General features: G+C 40.5%; 1 protein-coding gene across 1 annotated transcript; it reads right to left on the bottom strand.

The window, feature by feature from the left end:
* Nucleotides 1-747: 747 nt before the first annotated feature.
* Nucleotides 748-9401, bottom strand: Ms4a6a (membrane spanning 4-domains A6A). The gene is made up of 6 exons (XM_005063819.4): nt 9249-9401; nt 7943-8077; nt 5798-5854; nt 3643-3855; nt 1877-1978; nt 748-1388 (listed from the first exon to the last, which is right to left on the bottom strand). The coding sequence occupies exons 1-6, from the start codon at nt 9393-9395 to the stop codon at nt 1293-1295; spliced, it is 750 nt and encodes a 249-aa protein (XP_005063876.2). The 5' UTR covers nt 9396-9401; the 3' UTR covers nt 748-1292.
* Between the last annotated feature and the right edge of the window lie 3937 nt (nt 9402-13338).

Genomic DNA, 13338 nt, shown 5'->3' with positions numbered 1-13338 from the left:
AAAATAGACGTTATCCTAGACTAAGGTTGAATAAGTACCCAGTATAATACAATCCTCAGTTTACTGTTAACTCCACTTCCAGTATTTGACTGTGAATGCCTTGAAGCCATGGATATTATTGTGTTAACTCTGGTGACCCCAGAATCAAGTATCCTATGTGGTACCCAGTATTGCTAAATATTGAATATTCATTCAGATTCATTTTTACCTTGATATCATTTCTTGCAGTTTTGTGAATAGAATTGGCAATAGAAAAAGAAAAAGGGGAAACATGCACAAGCAGGATAACAAACATGTGCGTGAACACTGGGAAAACACAACTGTTCCTTTATATTTTGAAATCAGAAAAAAATATACCGACTCCTTTTTTTTAAGATTTATTTATTATGTGTATAGTATACTGCCTACAGGTATCCCTGCAGGCTATAAGAGGGTACCAGATGGTTGTGAGCCACTGTGTGAATGCTGGGAATTGAACTCAGAACTTCTGGAAGAGCAGCCAGTGCTCTTAACATCTGAGCCATCTTCCCAGTCCCTGATTCTTTCTTAGTAAATGATGAGTTTTCTTCGTTAGCTTTTCTGTGCAACTTTTGATTGTATTTGGTGGGGAATAAAGACATTTTATCTTGACATGTCTATCACTAGTGATATGCTGTGTGCTAAAAAGCAAAACAAAACCATACAAATGAAATATTTAATTGCATATAGAATTTATTTGGAGGACAACAGCATGCATGTTCTTTGAAACTTCATAGTGCTTAGGAATAAAATAAATATGGCAAAGTCCCATGCCATGTACATAGATTCAGATCACCGGACTTGACGTGTACCACCTGCAGCCAAGTGCAAAGGATAAAGAGAAATGCTGCACCTTTACCCCACCTTGCGCCTCTGACACAATCTGCTAGTCTTCTGAGAAACGTCTGCGGCTCTTTGATCAGTACATAAAATTGGAACTTGCCAGTCTGAGCTTTGGTTGAAACAAAATGAAGAGCATGCTACCGAACCCAGCCATTCAGCACACCTTTCACAGTGGCTGAATAACCAACACACATCATAAGATTTTTTTTTTGGTTTTACGAGACAGGGTTTCTCTGTATTGTTTTGGAGGCTGTCAGTCTCGAACTCACAGAGATCTGCCTGCCTCTGCCTCCTCAGTGCTGGAATTAAAGGCGTGTGCCACCAACGCCCGGCCACATCATAAGATATTTAAGCATTGCTGTCATGTGATGGATGACTTTTCTAAATTATACTAAAGACTGATACTCTACTATATAATCTCTACTTAATTATTAAGAAGTCAATTGTTTCTCATATTTAGGGTTACAAAGTGACTCTGAGGATACACTGAATTTATTCTTTGAGTCCCGAGACAGGAAAATCACATTCTAGAAAAAAGAAAATACATCAACATTCAGACTTTCCTCAGATTTAACTGAATATATGTGCATCTATCTCTACCTATAGATAAACAGATAAAGATATAAATATAATTTCCTTTGAAGTTTTACATAAACGTCATCTCTATTCAAAGATGAGAATGCTAAGAGGGTCAGAGGATAGTCACTCCTAGGGAAAGGGTTCCTGTTTCAAAGGGAGGCAATCAAACTCTTGCATTATGAACACAGACAAACACAGTGTAATGCTATTTAACTTCCCCAAACTTCTTATTGTTATTTGTGAAAGAACCAATTATTCTAGGTATACCTCATCATCTATACATCTGTCTCCTCTCTCCATTATCCACTGGGGTTCCCTCACTATGAAAACCACATGACAACATTTCAAAATAGTTGACTATTCTGCCTGATATTCATAGTGGTAATGCCTCAGAGAAACACCAAACAAGATTCCAGGAGGCCTCTAGCATACTCACCCCAAGGAAGTCAGAGTGACTCTGTTTCCACCACAGCACGGCAGTGAGCACAGCCAGACCAAGCTCCACCACACTGCAGATCAGCATCACTGAGAGGGTTCCCTAAATTCAGGAGAGGAGAGGTGAGTGACTGAGTCACCTGAAGTGCCCACACGTTTTGATGGGAAGTGACTCTAGAGAGGAAAGCATCTCCACTATCAGAGAGTGAAGAAAGGACACCATCAAGGAGGGAAATGGATCCTCCCAAACCTAGGCTTAAATCGATGCCTGGCCCCTTCATTCCTTGAGGGGAAATGGGCTAAAAAGACACAACAAAGCCATTTCTGCCCCTGCTTCTCACCCATCTTGGGCAGGGATCCCTGACCACACTGTCCACTGAGTGAGAGAGCAGAGTGGAGAAGTGACTGCCAGGATGGGGTCAACAGCTCCTGCTCTTGGTTCTCTTAGTGTGAGGCTGGGCAAGTACCTGCTTTCTCGCATGTGTGTAACATTTATTCCTCCACAGAGCCTTGTGAGGGTTAGTGGGGTTCTAACTCTTTGTAAAAGTAAACATCTATAGAAACCTCTTACTTGGGATGTGGTTCTTTGGCATTTTTTGTGTGGTGGTAAAAGGCAGAGAAACAACCCGGTTTCTACAGTCCGTAACACCACAGATCAACTGGAAGAAGGGCCTTGGCTAGGAACACAGAGGCCATGACTTCCGTCCTGAGGTGATGCTCATGAAGGCTGCTTGATAGGAAGGAAGATGAATATGATGCTATAAACTCTTTTATTTGTGCCCACACAGGTAGAGAGGAGATGGAGAAGACCTCCATCATCTAGACATTGTCCCAGCAAACACACTCAGCCCACTCTCTGAGTTACCTGTGAAACTATCCCATCATGCCTCATACTCTGTGGTCCACACAGATTCCTCCTCAATGCTTCAGGCTTGTAAATTCAGGCTTAGTTACCATCATTGTTCTGCATCTAATCTGCTTATACATTTTCTTATTGTGGTTTCTTAACTAAGAAGACACACTGAGCTCTGCCCCATAAGGAACTGAAAAAGCCTGAGGCTGACCAGACCTAACTATCTGGCCCTCCACTCACTGTGTCTCTGGCTTATCTGTGTCTCTGACTTTTATCATAAAGGGACAATGAATGTTCTTCTAAATAACATGGCGCTCACTGTCAGTTAATCTTCTCTGCTTCCCTGTATTTCTTTTCTCCTCATTTAATAAATCTCAACTCTTTGATTTCTATTGGAAGCAGCAGTGAGATTACCTTCACAAAGCCTAGGTGCTCCCTGTTAGTATAATTAGTGATTACCTGCTTTTTTCTGGTATGTATGCCTGTCTTCATTCACCACTCCATAATCAAGACTTTTGGTTTGACAGCCTCATCTTTTATACCTCTAAAACTGCAGTATCTTCTATAATTCTTAAGAAATGAAAAAAGTGGTCTTTATAGTTTTATCATCTACTAAATTTGCTAATTTCACCTAATCTTTTGCTATTACTACATGACCCCTTTGTGTAGCATTTCAATAATATGTTTCTTCTTGCCTGTGTCTTTCATGGCTCTGGCTTTATCCTAAATGCACAAACACGAATTTTTAAAAAATGCATATGAAAATGCCATAATGAAGCCAACTACTTTGTGTCTTTGTTTTAAAACTAATTATTTTAAAATAGAAACAATAACAGAGAATGAGTAGAGAGTTTCCAATCTAGGAGCAGAAGAAATCAGCTGTCAAAAATCCATAAAACCTGGAACATACTTACAGTCAGAGTATCGTCAGCCTTGAAACAGTTCTTGTCAGATAGCTGTGGGTGAAGGAAACGATAATATGTTGTGGTTGTGGCTAGATGTGGTATTGCCATTAGTTTACACTGTTGCAAGGCAGAGTCTAAAGAAGCCAGGTTGATGGAGAGGATAATGATGCCTATGAGAGCAGAGAGTGCACTCAAGATGCTCAGGGCTAGGCTGCTGTGAACCTGCAATGACAACATATATCTCTTACAATAGTCCCAGTTATTTGTCTCCTCCAGGATCTAAAAATATAATTGTTTATTTCTTTATGCTATTTAAGTGTCTACAAACATGAACCCAGAAGGTAAATTGATTCGATAAATAGAATCCCATCCCAGACAGCACTTCAGAGGCAGAGAAAAAAAATAATCTTCCTAATAGCTTTGTTCACAACCACAAGTAGACTCCCAGGAAGTAAGCCTGAAAAATCCCCAATAGAATGTAGCGAAAGGTAGAAGTGTAGATGCCAGTTTTCCCTATCCCTCAACACCTTCAGTGGTATAATTTGAATCTGACATGCCCCCAAAGCCCACGTAGTGAAGGCCTAATTTCTAGGTGAGTGATAATATGAGCCTTTAGCAAATGTAGCCTGGTTGAAGGTTTGTCATATTGTGTTTCTGGACATGTTTCTGCCTCTCTGCTGGCTCCAAAGGAACAGATCCAAACATCAATGGCTCAAATGTGAGCCCAAATAAGCCATTCCTCTTCATAAATGGATTCATCCCTTATTTTTGTTTCAAAAAAACTAAAACTGACTCGTATGCTTAGAAACACCCAGGAAACCTTCAGGAACACATGGGAGTGGCACATAAAGTAGTTAAGCTCCCCCTGGTATACTATCTCTCTCTCAAAAGCACACACACCTGGACATGAATACGATAACATAATAAATGGGCCATAGAGTGTCTATATTCATATGACTGGCTATACTAATGGTCAGGTACAGAAGGCTGTATTCTTTGACAGCACAAGACAACAAATAATACAATATTTGGAAACAATGTGATAAAGAAGGAAACAGGACCAGAGTTCTCCAGACTCCCAGTGTCCTTGAACACTCAGTTCCTCGGTGACTTCCACCAAGTGTCACCCTGGATCTCATCTTTGCAATATTCATGAGGTAGGGAGATAAATAAACTGATATCAGAAACAGCTTCTTTTCTTGTGTGGCTTATAGAATATGAGAATTGACCTAAGACCTTTCTAAAAGTTATGGACATGAGTATGAAGGTACTGGAGTATACCTAACTGCTGTACAATAGAGTATAGTTTGATCAGATATGCCACTTTTCTGTTTTAGATTAAATAGGTCACTTAGTTCTGTTGCTTTGAACACTAACAAGTCATATCCTTGGACTTCTTAATCAATATCCACAATCAGGATGCTGAAAGTGAGCCCTGACAAAAGCATATTTCATATGTGATAATTCAAATATGTAGGAAAACTCCTCATGTAAAAACAACATCCTATCTGGTTTTCTTAAGTTTTAAAATTAGTGGGTGAAAATATACAACAAATCCACAACATTTGTAGCTTTTCTATAAGCCTTTTTGTGCCACTACTAAAAAAAGAAGAAAAAAAGTGATTTCGGGAGACTTTTGTTTTGACAAAAAATGCCTCATATGATCAACCTAAGGAAGAAGTGAAGCATTTTGGCTCATGGATTCACAGGTTTAACCCCTGGTTGTAGAAAGGAGTTGGCAGAGTAGAAAAGCTCACACTGTGGCAAATAAGAGAGAGAAAGGCCAACATTTCCTCATCTGGATCCTCAGAATGGTCTCAGAGGTATGATGCCTAATCTTCTCCATGTGCCCTACTGCAATAAAGATGATGATTAAAATGAACTACCAGACATGTTACCTATGAATTAGCAGCATAAGGAAGCAGAATTTTTGTGAGAGATTCCTGGACACTGATCATGAGTATCATGCAGACTTTGATTTTGGGCACCATGACAAGAAGAACACACTCTGTAAAGGGTTATGGAGAATCCAGAGTTGGCTCCTAAGTCAAAGAAACAGCTGTTTGAAACGTAGCTTCTAACTCCCAATCTGCTGAAACTGGCTTGGAAGGGTTCTCTCTAGGATCCATCCTCATCGATTGTAGCTTATGGCTCCTGTACTCACCAAAGGCTTAGACATCTTCTTCTCAGTGATGACAGACAGTATTCCAGAGACAACCAACTGCTCAGAGAAGAGGAAGACATCATCAGCTCAGTTTGTAGGTATGGAATGACTGCAATGTTGCTATCTAGAGCTTATGAAAAACTCTAATGGGAAAAACCCTGGTAACAAAAGACCAGTGATTTAAGACACATGTAGACACATAGATTTGCCCCTTTCTCTATGTGATATCTAGAAAGTTTGGAGAAAAGAAACATGTGAGCATGAATCGATATCATTAAAATTAATGAGTACCTTAAAAGATAGCAAATGAATATTTTTAATATGAAAAGAAAATCTGGGAGTCAGATCCTTGAAGAAAAATGCAAGATACTGGTCTAGAAAGAAAAACTAGTGAGGAATGGCCATTTTGGATTTGTGCCACCATTATTAAAGGGATATCATACTTACTCAGTGGCATATATTAAACCTCTCTTACATCTCCAAGCAAATTCCACCTAACCTTGCTGAGTACTCTTTCCCACGTGCTGTCATACTCAGTGTGCTGGTATACTGCTAAAGAAGTTTGAAATTATATTCTCAGGAATTTCACCCTTACTTTCCTTTTCTTATAATATCTTTGTCTGACTTTCGTATAAGAATAATACTAGCTTCCAAAATGGGTTCTGAAGTGTGTCCTTCTCATTCTGATTTTTGTAGGAGTTTGAAAATAATTTGAACTAGTTCCTTTAAAAAAGGAGGAGGAACAGATTAATTAACTGCTGTGCAAGAGCAGAAAATCAACTTCTAGCTGGTGGTTCCAGAGACCGGATGAATGAGAACAGAAGACAGGATGGCTGGATGTCATGAACTCTTAAACAAAAATTGTTCAAAAGGTCAAGCAAAACTGTTTTCTTAGATTCTGTAGACATAAGGAAGTTAAATAATAGAATTTTTCTGAAAATGAATTTTAAAATGCAAAATTATCTGATGTTTCAGTTCTCCAGGATTTATTAACATGTCCATATACATAAGTGATTCTTTTCCTGGGTTGTGCTGGAGATTGAACCCAGGGCCTTGTGCATATCACGTAAGTGTTCTACTGCTTAGCTACTGCACCAGCTCTTAGTATATATTCTTAAAGTTAAGCTAAAATCAACCAAATTATTTTACCCGTGTCAGCAATGCTTAATGACATGAGAAGACCACAGAATGGAGAGGAAGAAAAGCTAAGGGATAAAAACAACACCATAACTACCTGAAAAGGGTTATTTAAACAGAGAGCTGATGTTTACAGTACACATCTGTCCTGAGACCTGGCATCACCTAATCATTCCTCATCCTGGCCTCAATTAGATCGGCATCTTGGACAACTATCAAAGTCATCACATAAAGTCATCACAAAGAAAACCTAAAAGGTCGTCTATAAGAGGAAGTCAAGAGAAGAGCAGGAAGAGAGGACAACAAAGAGTCCTTCAGTGGGCAAAGAAGTGTCTTCACGAATAACTGATGAAGTCAATGTTTTGGCATGAAATGACTAAAGCAGAAATCATCAGCACCACAGAAGAAAAGGTGGAGCTAAGGATGCATTGGAGAAAGAAATGTAGGAAAGGGAGAACTGTTACTGAGCTGTAGTAAGCACATGGGAAGCCACAGTGACAGGAAACCTCACTTGTGTGTGAGACTCATGCACATCAATCTGGAGGAGAAGAACCTTCATGTCCTCCTGACCCCAGACATGGAGCAGTTTCTGAGGAATCTCCGGCTTATCACCCTGAGTTCTTCCAAAAAAGCCGGATCCTAAGAATGAAAGCATTCCTTCCTGCCAGGTGATCAGTCCACTGGGTATCACTGCACTAAATACAAAGCTCTAGATCATGTGGATCCCACTTCCTGGACTTTTCCCTAAACATGCAAGGCCACTAAATTCATCATAGCTCAAAAGGTGGGATGAAAAGATGATATTCACAAGAAATGTTTATTTGAACTACATGAAAATCATCTTCAGAATGGTGTAACCTCTGCCCTAATACACTAGGACTTTCTGTGGATGACACACAGAAGAACCAGATCTACCATCCACCTCTTCCTCACAGCAGACAGACAGTGAGCTAGGTGATATCTCCCTCCTCTGCTCTCCCATCTTGCTCCCCACAAAACTTTACTTACAAACAAGGATCCTACAAATGGGTAGCCAGATTTTAACAGGACAGAAAACACTGGGGTAAAGTGTGGCGTGGTTGGAGCAGATGCCAAAATGATGCCCAGACACAACACCATCACACCACACATGATCTGGATCGCCTGTCAAAGAAGAGAGATGGGAGATTAAAACCAGCAATGATAAGAGGAACCTCTCCACTCCTCCCATGGTGCTCAAGTATTGTCAACTTCTACAATGTCACTGTTAGCACACAGACACTGTAATATCTCTGGGTGAGAGTGGGAGTTCATTCTGAAGGGGAGGTGGTTCTGCCACAGCCTCAGGCCTCCTTCAGGTGTTTTTGTCCATGAACCTCTGGCATGCTCAAGACCCTTCCTAGCATTTCTGGCCTGGAGCTGAGCTGTGAGTCCATGGTTAGCAACTCTCTTGCTCCCTTTTGTGGGAACAGGAAACATCTGAGCCCCTTCCCTTGACTAATGCGTCCTCTCAACACAACACAGAGCTAGGTGTTCTGTTCAGCTCCCCAGCCTCTGCAGTCTGAATTTCCATGCATCCCTTCGTCTTACAGTCTCAGAGCTCTAATTACATTGAGCACCTTTATTATCTGTCTGTCACATGATCCTCAAGTGACTGCTTGCTTGCGGCAAGGTCACAATTCCACGAAGTTCAGAAACTTGCTCACACATAGACTCTCCATGGATCATCTTACTGCTAAAACAGTACTGAAAACCACAGCTCAACTTTTGCCCCAATCCGAGGTGTGATCTTTTTCACTCCCTTGACCTAACAGAGAGGAGCACAGAGACACAAAGGAAATGTATCATCTCTGCATTTCAAAGGGAATGATCAAGGAGGAGAAGGGAGATTCTTTTTTCCCCTTACAGAGTGACAGCAAAGATTCCACTGAAAATAAATATAGATTACTGAGCAAACAATTGGTGAATATAGTGTGTGTCTATTTCTATATATGTGTATTTATAATATATGTACACATATGTATGTTTACACACACAGTAACTATTTACCAGTATTTTCATAAAGAAGATATTAGGAAGTACTCTGAAAATGGAATACAAACCAATAAATCAAGAAGGTATCAATTCATAGTCAAAATTAAAGGGAAAAATCCTCATTCTGTGGCAAGTCCTGGGGAAGATATACATCGCTTTCCAAGGGATTTCCCCTTACTAAAGCCGCTCTGTACCACCCATCGCAAACAATGGAACTAGCAATGGTACCCTGGTCTCAATGTAGAGCATGTCACTTCCCTCTGCCCTCCACCCACCCCAAAGAGTTCTGAATTGAATTTACCGCCATCACTTTGACCCCTGCTCTCAGATGTTTTTTCAGTCTGTCTTGCTTTTGGTGGGTAGGCTGGGATTTGTCTGTTTGGGGAAAGTTTATTCCATTTGTTGAAATCACTGTGACAGTCTCATTGGTCACTACTTGTGGGATCATGATGGAGCTCCCACGGCTGGAAAAGAAAATGGATTTGTCTCTTATAAAGAGCTATGAACTCAGCTTCCCACTCTCAAATCTATAGGTGAGTGTTTGTACTGTACTGCAGTCTTGACTTTTTCTCCAGGGGAAGAAATACAAACAATAGGGAAATGAAAAGCCCAAAACCTTGGATTCAGGAAGAATAGTTGTATTTGACACAGCCTGTCAATAAGCATATACATAAAGAGACAGCAACAACCCCCGGAAGTTTGTGTGCACAGCCAAATATTTTATACAAAACATGCAGAATAGAGCTGTCAAAATGGCTCAGCAGGTAAATCACTTGACTCCAAACCTGAAACCTGAGTTTATCTCAGAAAGAATCATCGCAAGCTGTCCCTGACCTGCATGTTTGCCTTGACACATATACATGTGCATGCATACACATGGGTAAACAGAAGCAACTGCAACAAAAAGACTTCCCAAATACAGCATTCTTCACTTCCATGCTGCTAGCCCCTTGTTTTTCTGAGTTTTATCTTTAAGATAGTCTACCAGCCTTGAGGTATGATTAAGATTTGATCTTTAGTTTTCTCCATTTCATGTTACATACTACTCAAACTTCTGAAAGCTATTTGTTTATTCTTTGTCTAATAGTAATATAGTTAGCATTCTCCCAACATATTTTATCCTATTTTAGGGCCCTCACAGTAGTTCTCTTTGTCACTAAAGTCATAATCAGAGTATGAATTTCAGGGGTAAAAGTTTAATATATACAAGAAAATAACATGTGGTTTGTAGAAAGTATAGTGTATTTTCTTTACTTGATGATTTTCATGCTCACATTAGTCTGTTAGTCATGAACTATTAAAATTTAACCTTCAATGTTTTTCAATTAATGCTACATACCAAAGTGCTTAACCTCTCTTGTCTATTTTGTGTGTCTAACAGTATTATTTTTAGACTTAACACTTCATATTTTATCATATTTTAGTAGAAGTGATCTTGCAGTGTTTTTAATATGTGAAACAATCCTTTATGTTAATTAATAAAATCATAACCAGTAAGAAAATCCAGAGTCAAAAGTTTGATGTACATGTTGAAGTAATTCACACTTGATTCAGTGACATAAAAATCAATGTTAGATAAATATTTAGTATTCTTATTATACTATCTATTATTATTTATTATGAACAAATTAATATTATATTAATAATGTTATTATTATATGATTGTTAATCATTTGCCTACACACAGTTGGGTGCTGGCCCCTAACTGTCTCTGACTCTGGTTTCTCCCCACATTTCTGCCCTGCCAATCATAGCCTGTGTCTGACTCTCTTCAGCATGGAGAAGCAGCTGAATGCTCTAGTGTGAGAAGCTCCGGAGCCATAACCTGAGTTTCAAGGTTAGAACTGTATCCTTGTTAGTTGGAAGAACCAAGTGGAATCGACTTCTGAGATCAGCTAGCCTCTCTTTCCTCCTTAGACTGCCCAGTCAGTGAATGACCTGAGAACCTTTGCAGTATAAGAGTTCTGCTCCGGTGGATCACATGGCCTTAGTTCAGTGACCACCAAGATCGTGCAGCTAGAGACAGCAGGGACAGAGGTCATCCAGAGGCCTCTTCCCTTTCCCCACTTAGTTATGAAGTGCCCAGGGTCTCCATCGCTTTCACAAGTATCAGAAATTTCCCATCATGAAGTCCAGTGTAGAGTGCTGCACAGGGGAAGGCCTCTTCAGGGTTGCCTACCTGCGCCTGTATGCCTCCCGTCACTCCCAGAAGGGCTCTCAGGAACACCAAGATCTTTAACTCAGGGTCCTCTCAGTCTGATCCTTGGTTCTTAGTCATGAAGTTCTGACTGTCCCCAGCCCTGCTTCCTTCAGTGTTGACTGCTGCACAGGAAGTGATGCATGCAGACTGTGGACGTGTGGATGTGCCTACACTTTCTTTTTCATAGACTTCCAGAAACTTCAGGAAAATCACTAAGAGCCAGTGCTGGGAGAGTAAAATATCATCAAACCAGCACTGACACTTTCATCACCAGACTTAATCTTGCATCTCTCTTATTGTCCTAGATCTAGGACCTGTATTCAGTGGCAGAGCCTAACCTGCTGAGAACATCAGAGAAGCTGATATCTATTGCTGAGTCTCAGTTTGCATTAAGCTTGCATGTCTATTAGGTGCCTATGAATTGGGTAAACCAAGATGCAGTGAAAATGACAAAGATGTTCTTCCAAGTCAGTTTGCTTCTGCTGATGACAGCACCATCTCCAGTGGTCCTCAGTGTCCATGAAGTTCTGCACATACTATGCTGACCTACAATGTACAATTATCATAAAGCTAAGCAAAGTTCCTGGCACTAGGGAAATCTCCAAGAACCCACAAGAATGACCCCAATAAAGAATCTAAGCAATAGGGGAGAGGCTACCTTAAATGCCTGATAATGAGATTGATGACTACCATGAATGCCATCCTTAATCCAGTAGCTGATGGAAATAGAAGCAGAGATTCACAGCTAAGCACTGATCCAAGCTTCTGGAATCCAGCTGTAGAGAGGGAGGAGTGATAAGCAAAGGGGTAAAGACCGTGCTGGGGAAACCCACAGAAACAGCTGACCTGAGCAAGTGGGAGCTCACAAACTCCAGACTGATAGCTGAGGAACCAGCATAGGACTGAACCATGTCCCTGAACATGGGTGTCAGTAGGGGGACATGAGTAGTCTGTGGGGCCTCTGGCAGTGGAACCAGTATTTATTTCTGGTGCACGAATGGGCTTCGGGATCCCATTCCCTATGGAGGGATATTCTCTCAGCCTAGATACATGGGGGAGTGTAGGAGGAAAACAGACTTATTAGAGGCGCATACAGATGAGGTAATAAAAGGGTGGTTTACCACACTGCTAAACACACCCACTTTAGCATGACTAAAGACGTATATGGACGTAGGCGGTGAACTACATCACTAGCCAGGCCCACTTTTGGGCATGGCTCGGGGCGTTATGGAGGAAGGTATAAAAGACCGAACAACGGAAATCTTGCTCTCTTTTTCTGGCGCGGGGAGTGCCTGTACCCTGCCCCAAACGAAGTGACAGATTTTGATGATCGCCAATGGGAGGCCTCACCCTCCCTGAAGAGTGGATGAGGGGTGGAATGGGGGATGTTGGGGAGAATTGGAGGACTGGAGGGAGAGGAAACTGAGATTGGTATATAAAATAAGATTTTTAAAATTTAAATAAAATCAATTTTAAAAAAGCTAAGCAAAAACTCTCTTCTTCCCAAACTCATGTGTCATGGGTTGTGGAAGAGATGGAATAAGGAAGACATCACATGACTTAAGGCCACTGTTCTCATGGAGTTAAACAGGGCTTTAGTAGGAGCAGTGTTTCTCAGTTCTGTAACTACTCTAGAACACAGGAATTGTGGGTTCAAATACTGAGATATACAGGTAAATAAGGAGTATGCTACTTTGATCGATGAACTTATAAAATATTTAATGATTTCTGAGAAGCTCAAAAATCTAGGTCACTATTAGAATATGATTGACTAATTCTTTCTTTGCTAGTTAGAGACTTGCTATGAAACATCCCCAAAAGGCAAAAAGAAACAAAAGACAGACAAGAACACCCAACGGTCTTATTATAGTATTATTTTATTATTGGTTGTGAGTCAGGTCAGTCCCTGGATCTAGGGGTAATAAGGTTAGTGAGCAACTGTGACCTACTTGCCACTTTGCTCAAGAGCCATCAAAACATGCAATTGTGTAACTGGCATACTTTTTCCACAGTCTACTTCATTCTGTTTACTACTGCTCTGTCTTTGGGTAACCTTCTTCTTGCTTATCAGCCAGGAGGATGTTCTGCAGGTCTCACAGAAAGACAATGGCCAGATATATCCAGACTAAAAAAGAGGTTGGATTCCTGATGTTTCTTCAGCAGCCCAGATAAATTTGTTGTAACAAGATGT

The sequence above is a fragment of the Mesocricetus auratus genome, unplaced genomic scaffold (assembly GCF_017639785.1).
Source record: "Mesocricetus auratus isolate SY011 unplaced genomic scaffold, BCM_Maur_2.0 Super-Scaffold_4256, whole genome shotgun sequence".
Lineage (NCBI taxonomy): Eukaryota > Metazoa > Chordata > Mammalia > Rodentia > Cricetidae > Mesocricetus > Mesocricetus auratus.
This window is presented reverse-complemented; position numbering and strand designations above follow the sequence as displayed.

Bases quoted from the DNA above. Each gene is read 5' to 3' on its own strand.
- Ms4a6a (XM_005063819.4), bottom strand. From the start codon at position 9,395: ATGATCCCACAAGTAGTGACCAATGAGACTGTCACAGTGATTTCAACA. The intron at 5,855-7,942 runs GTAAGTAAAGTT...TTCTCTGAGCAG, and splicing joins CATTTGTAGGATCCTTGTTT to TTGGTTGTCTCTGGAATACT. The intron at 1,979-3,642 runs GTAAGTATGTTC...TCCTGAATTTAG, and splicing joins AGGCTGACGATACTCTGACT to GGAACCCTCTCAGTGATGCT.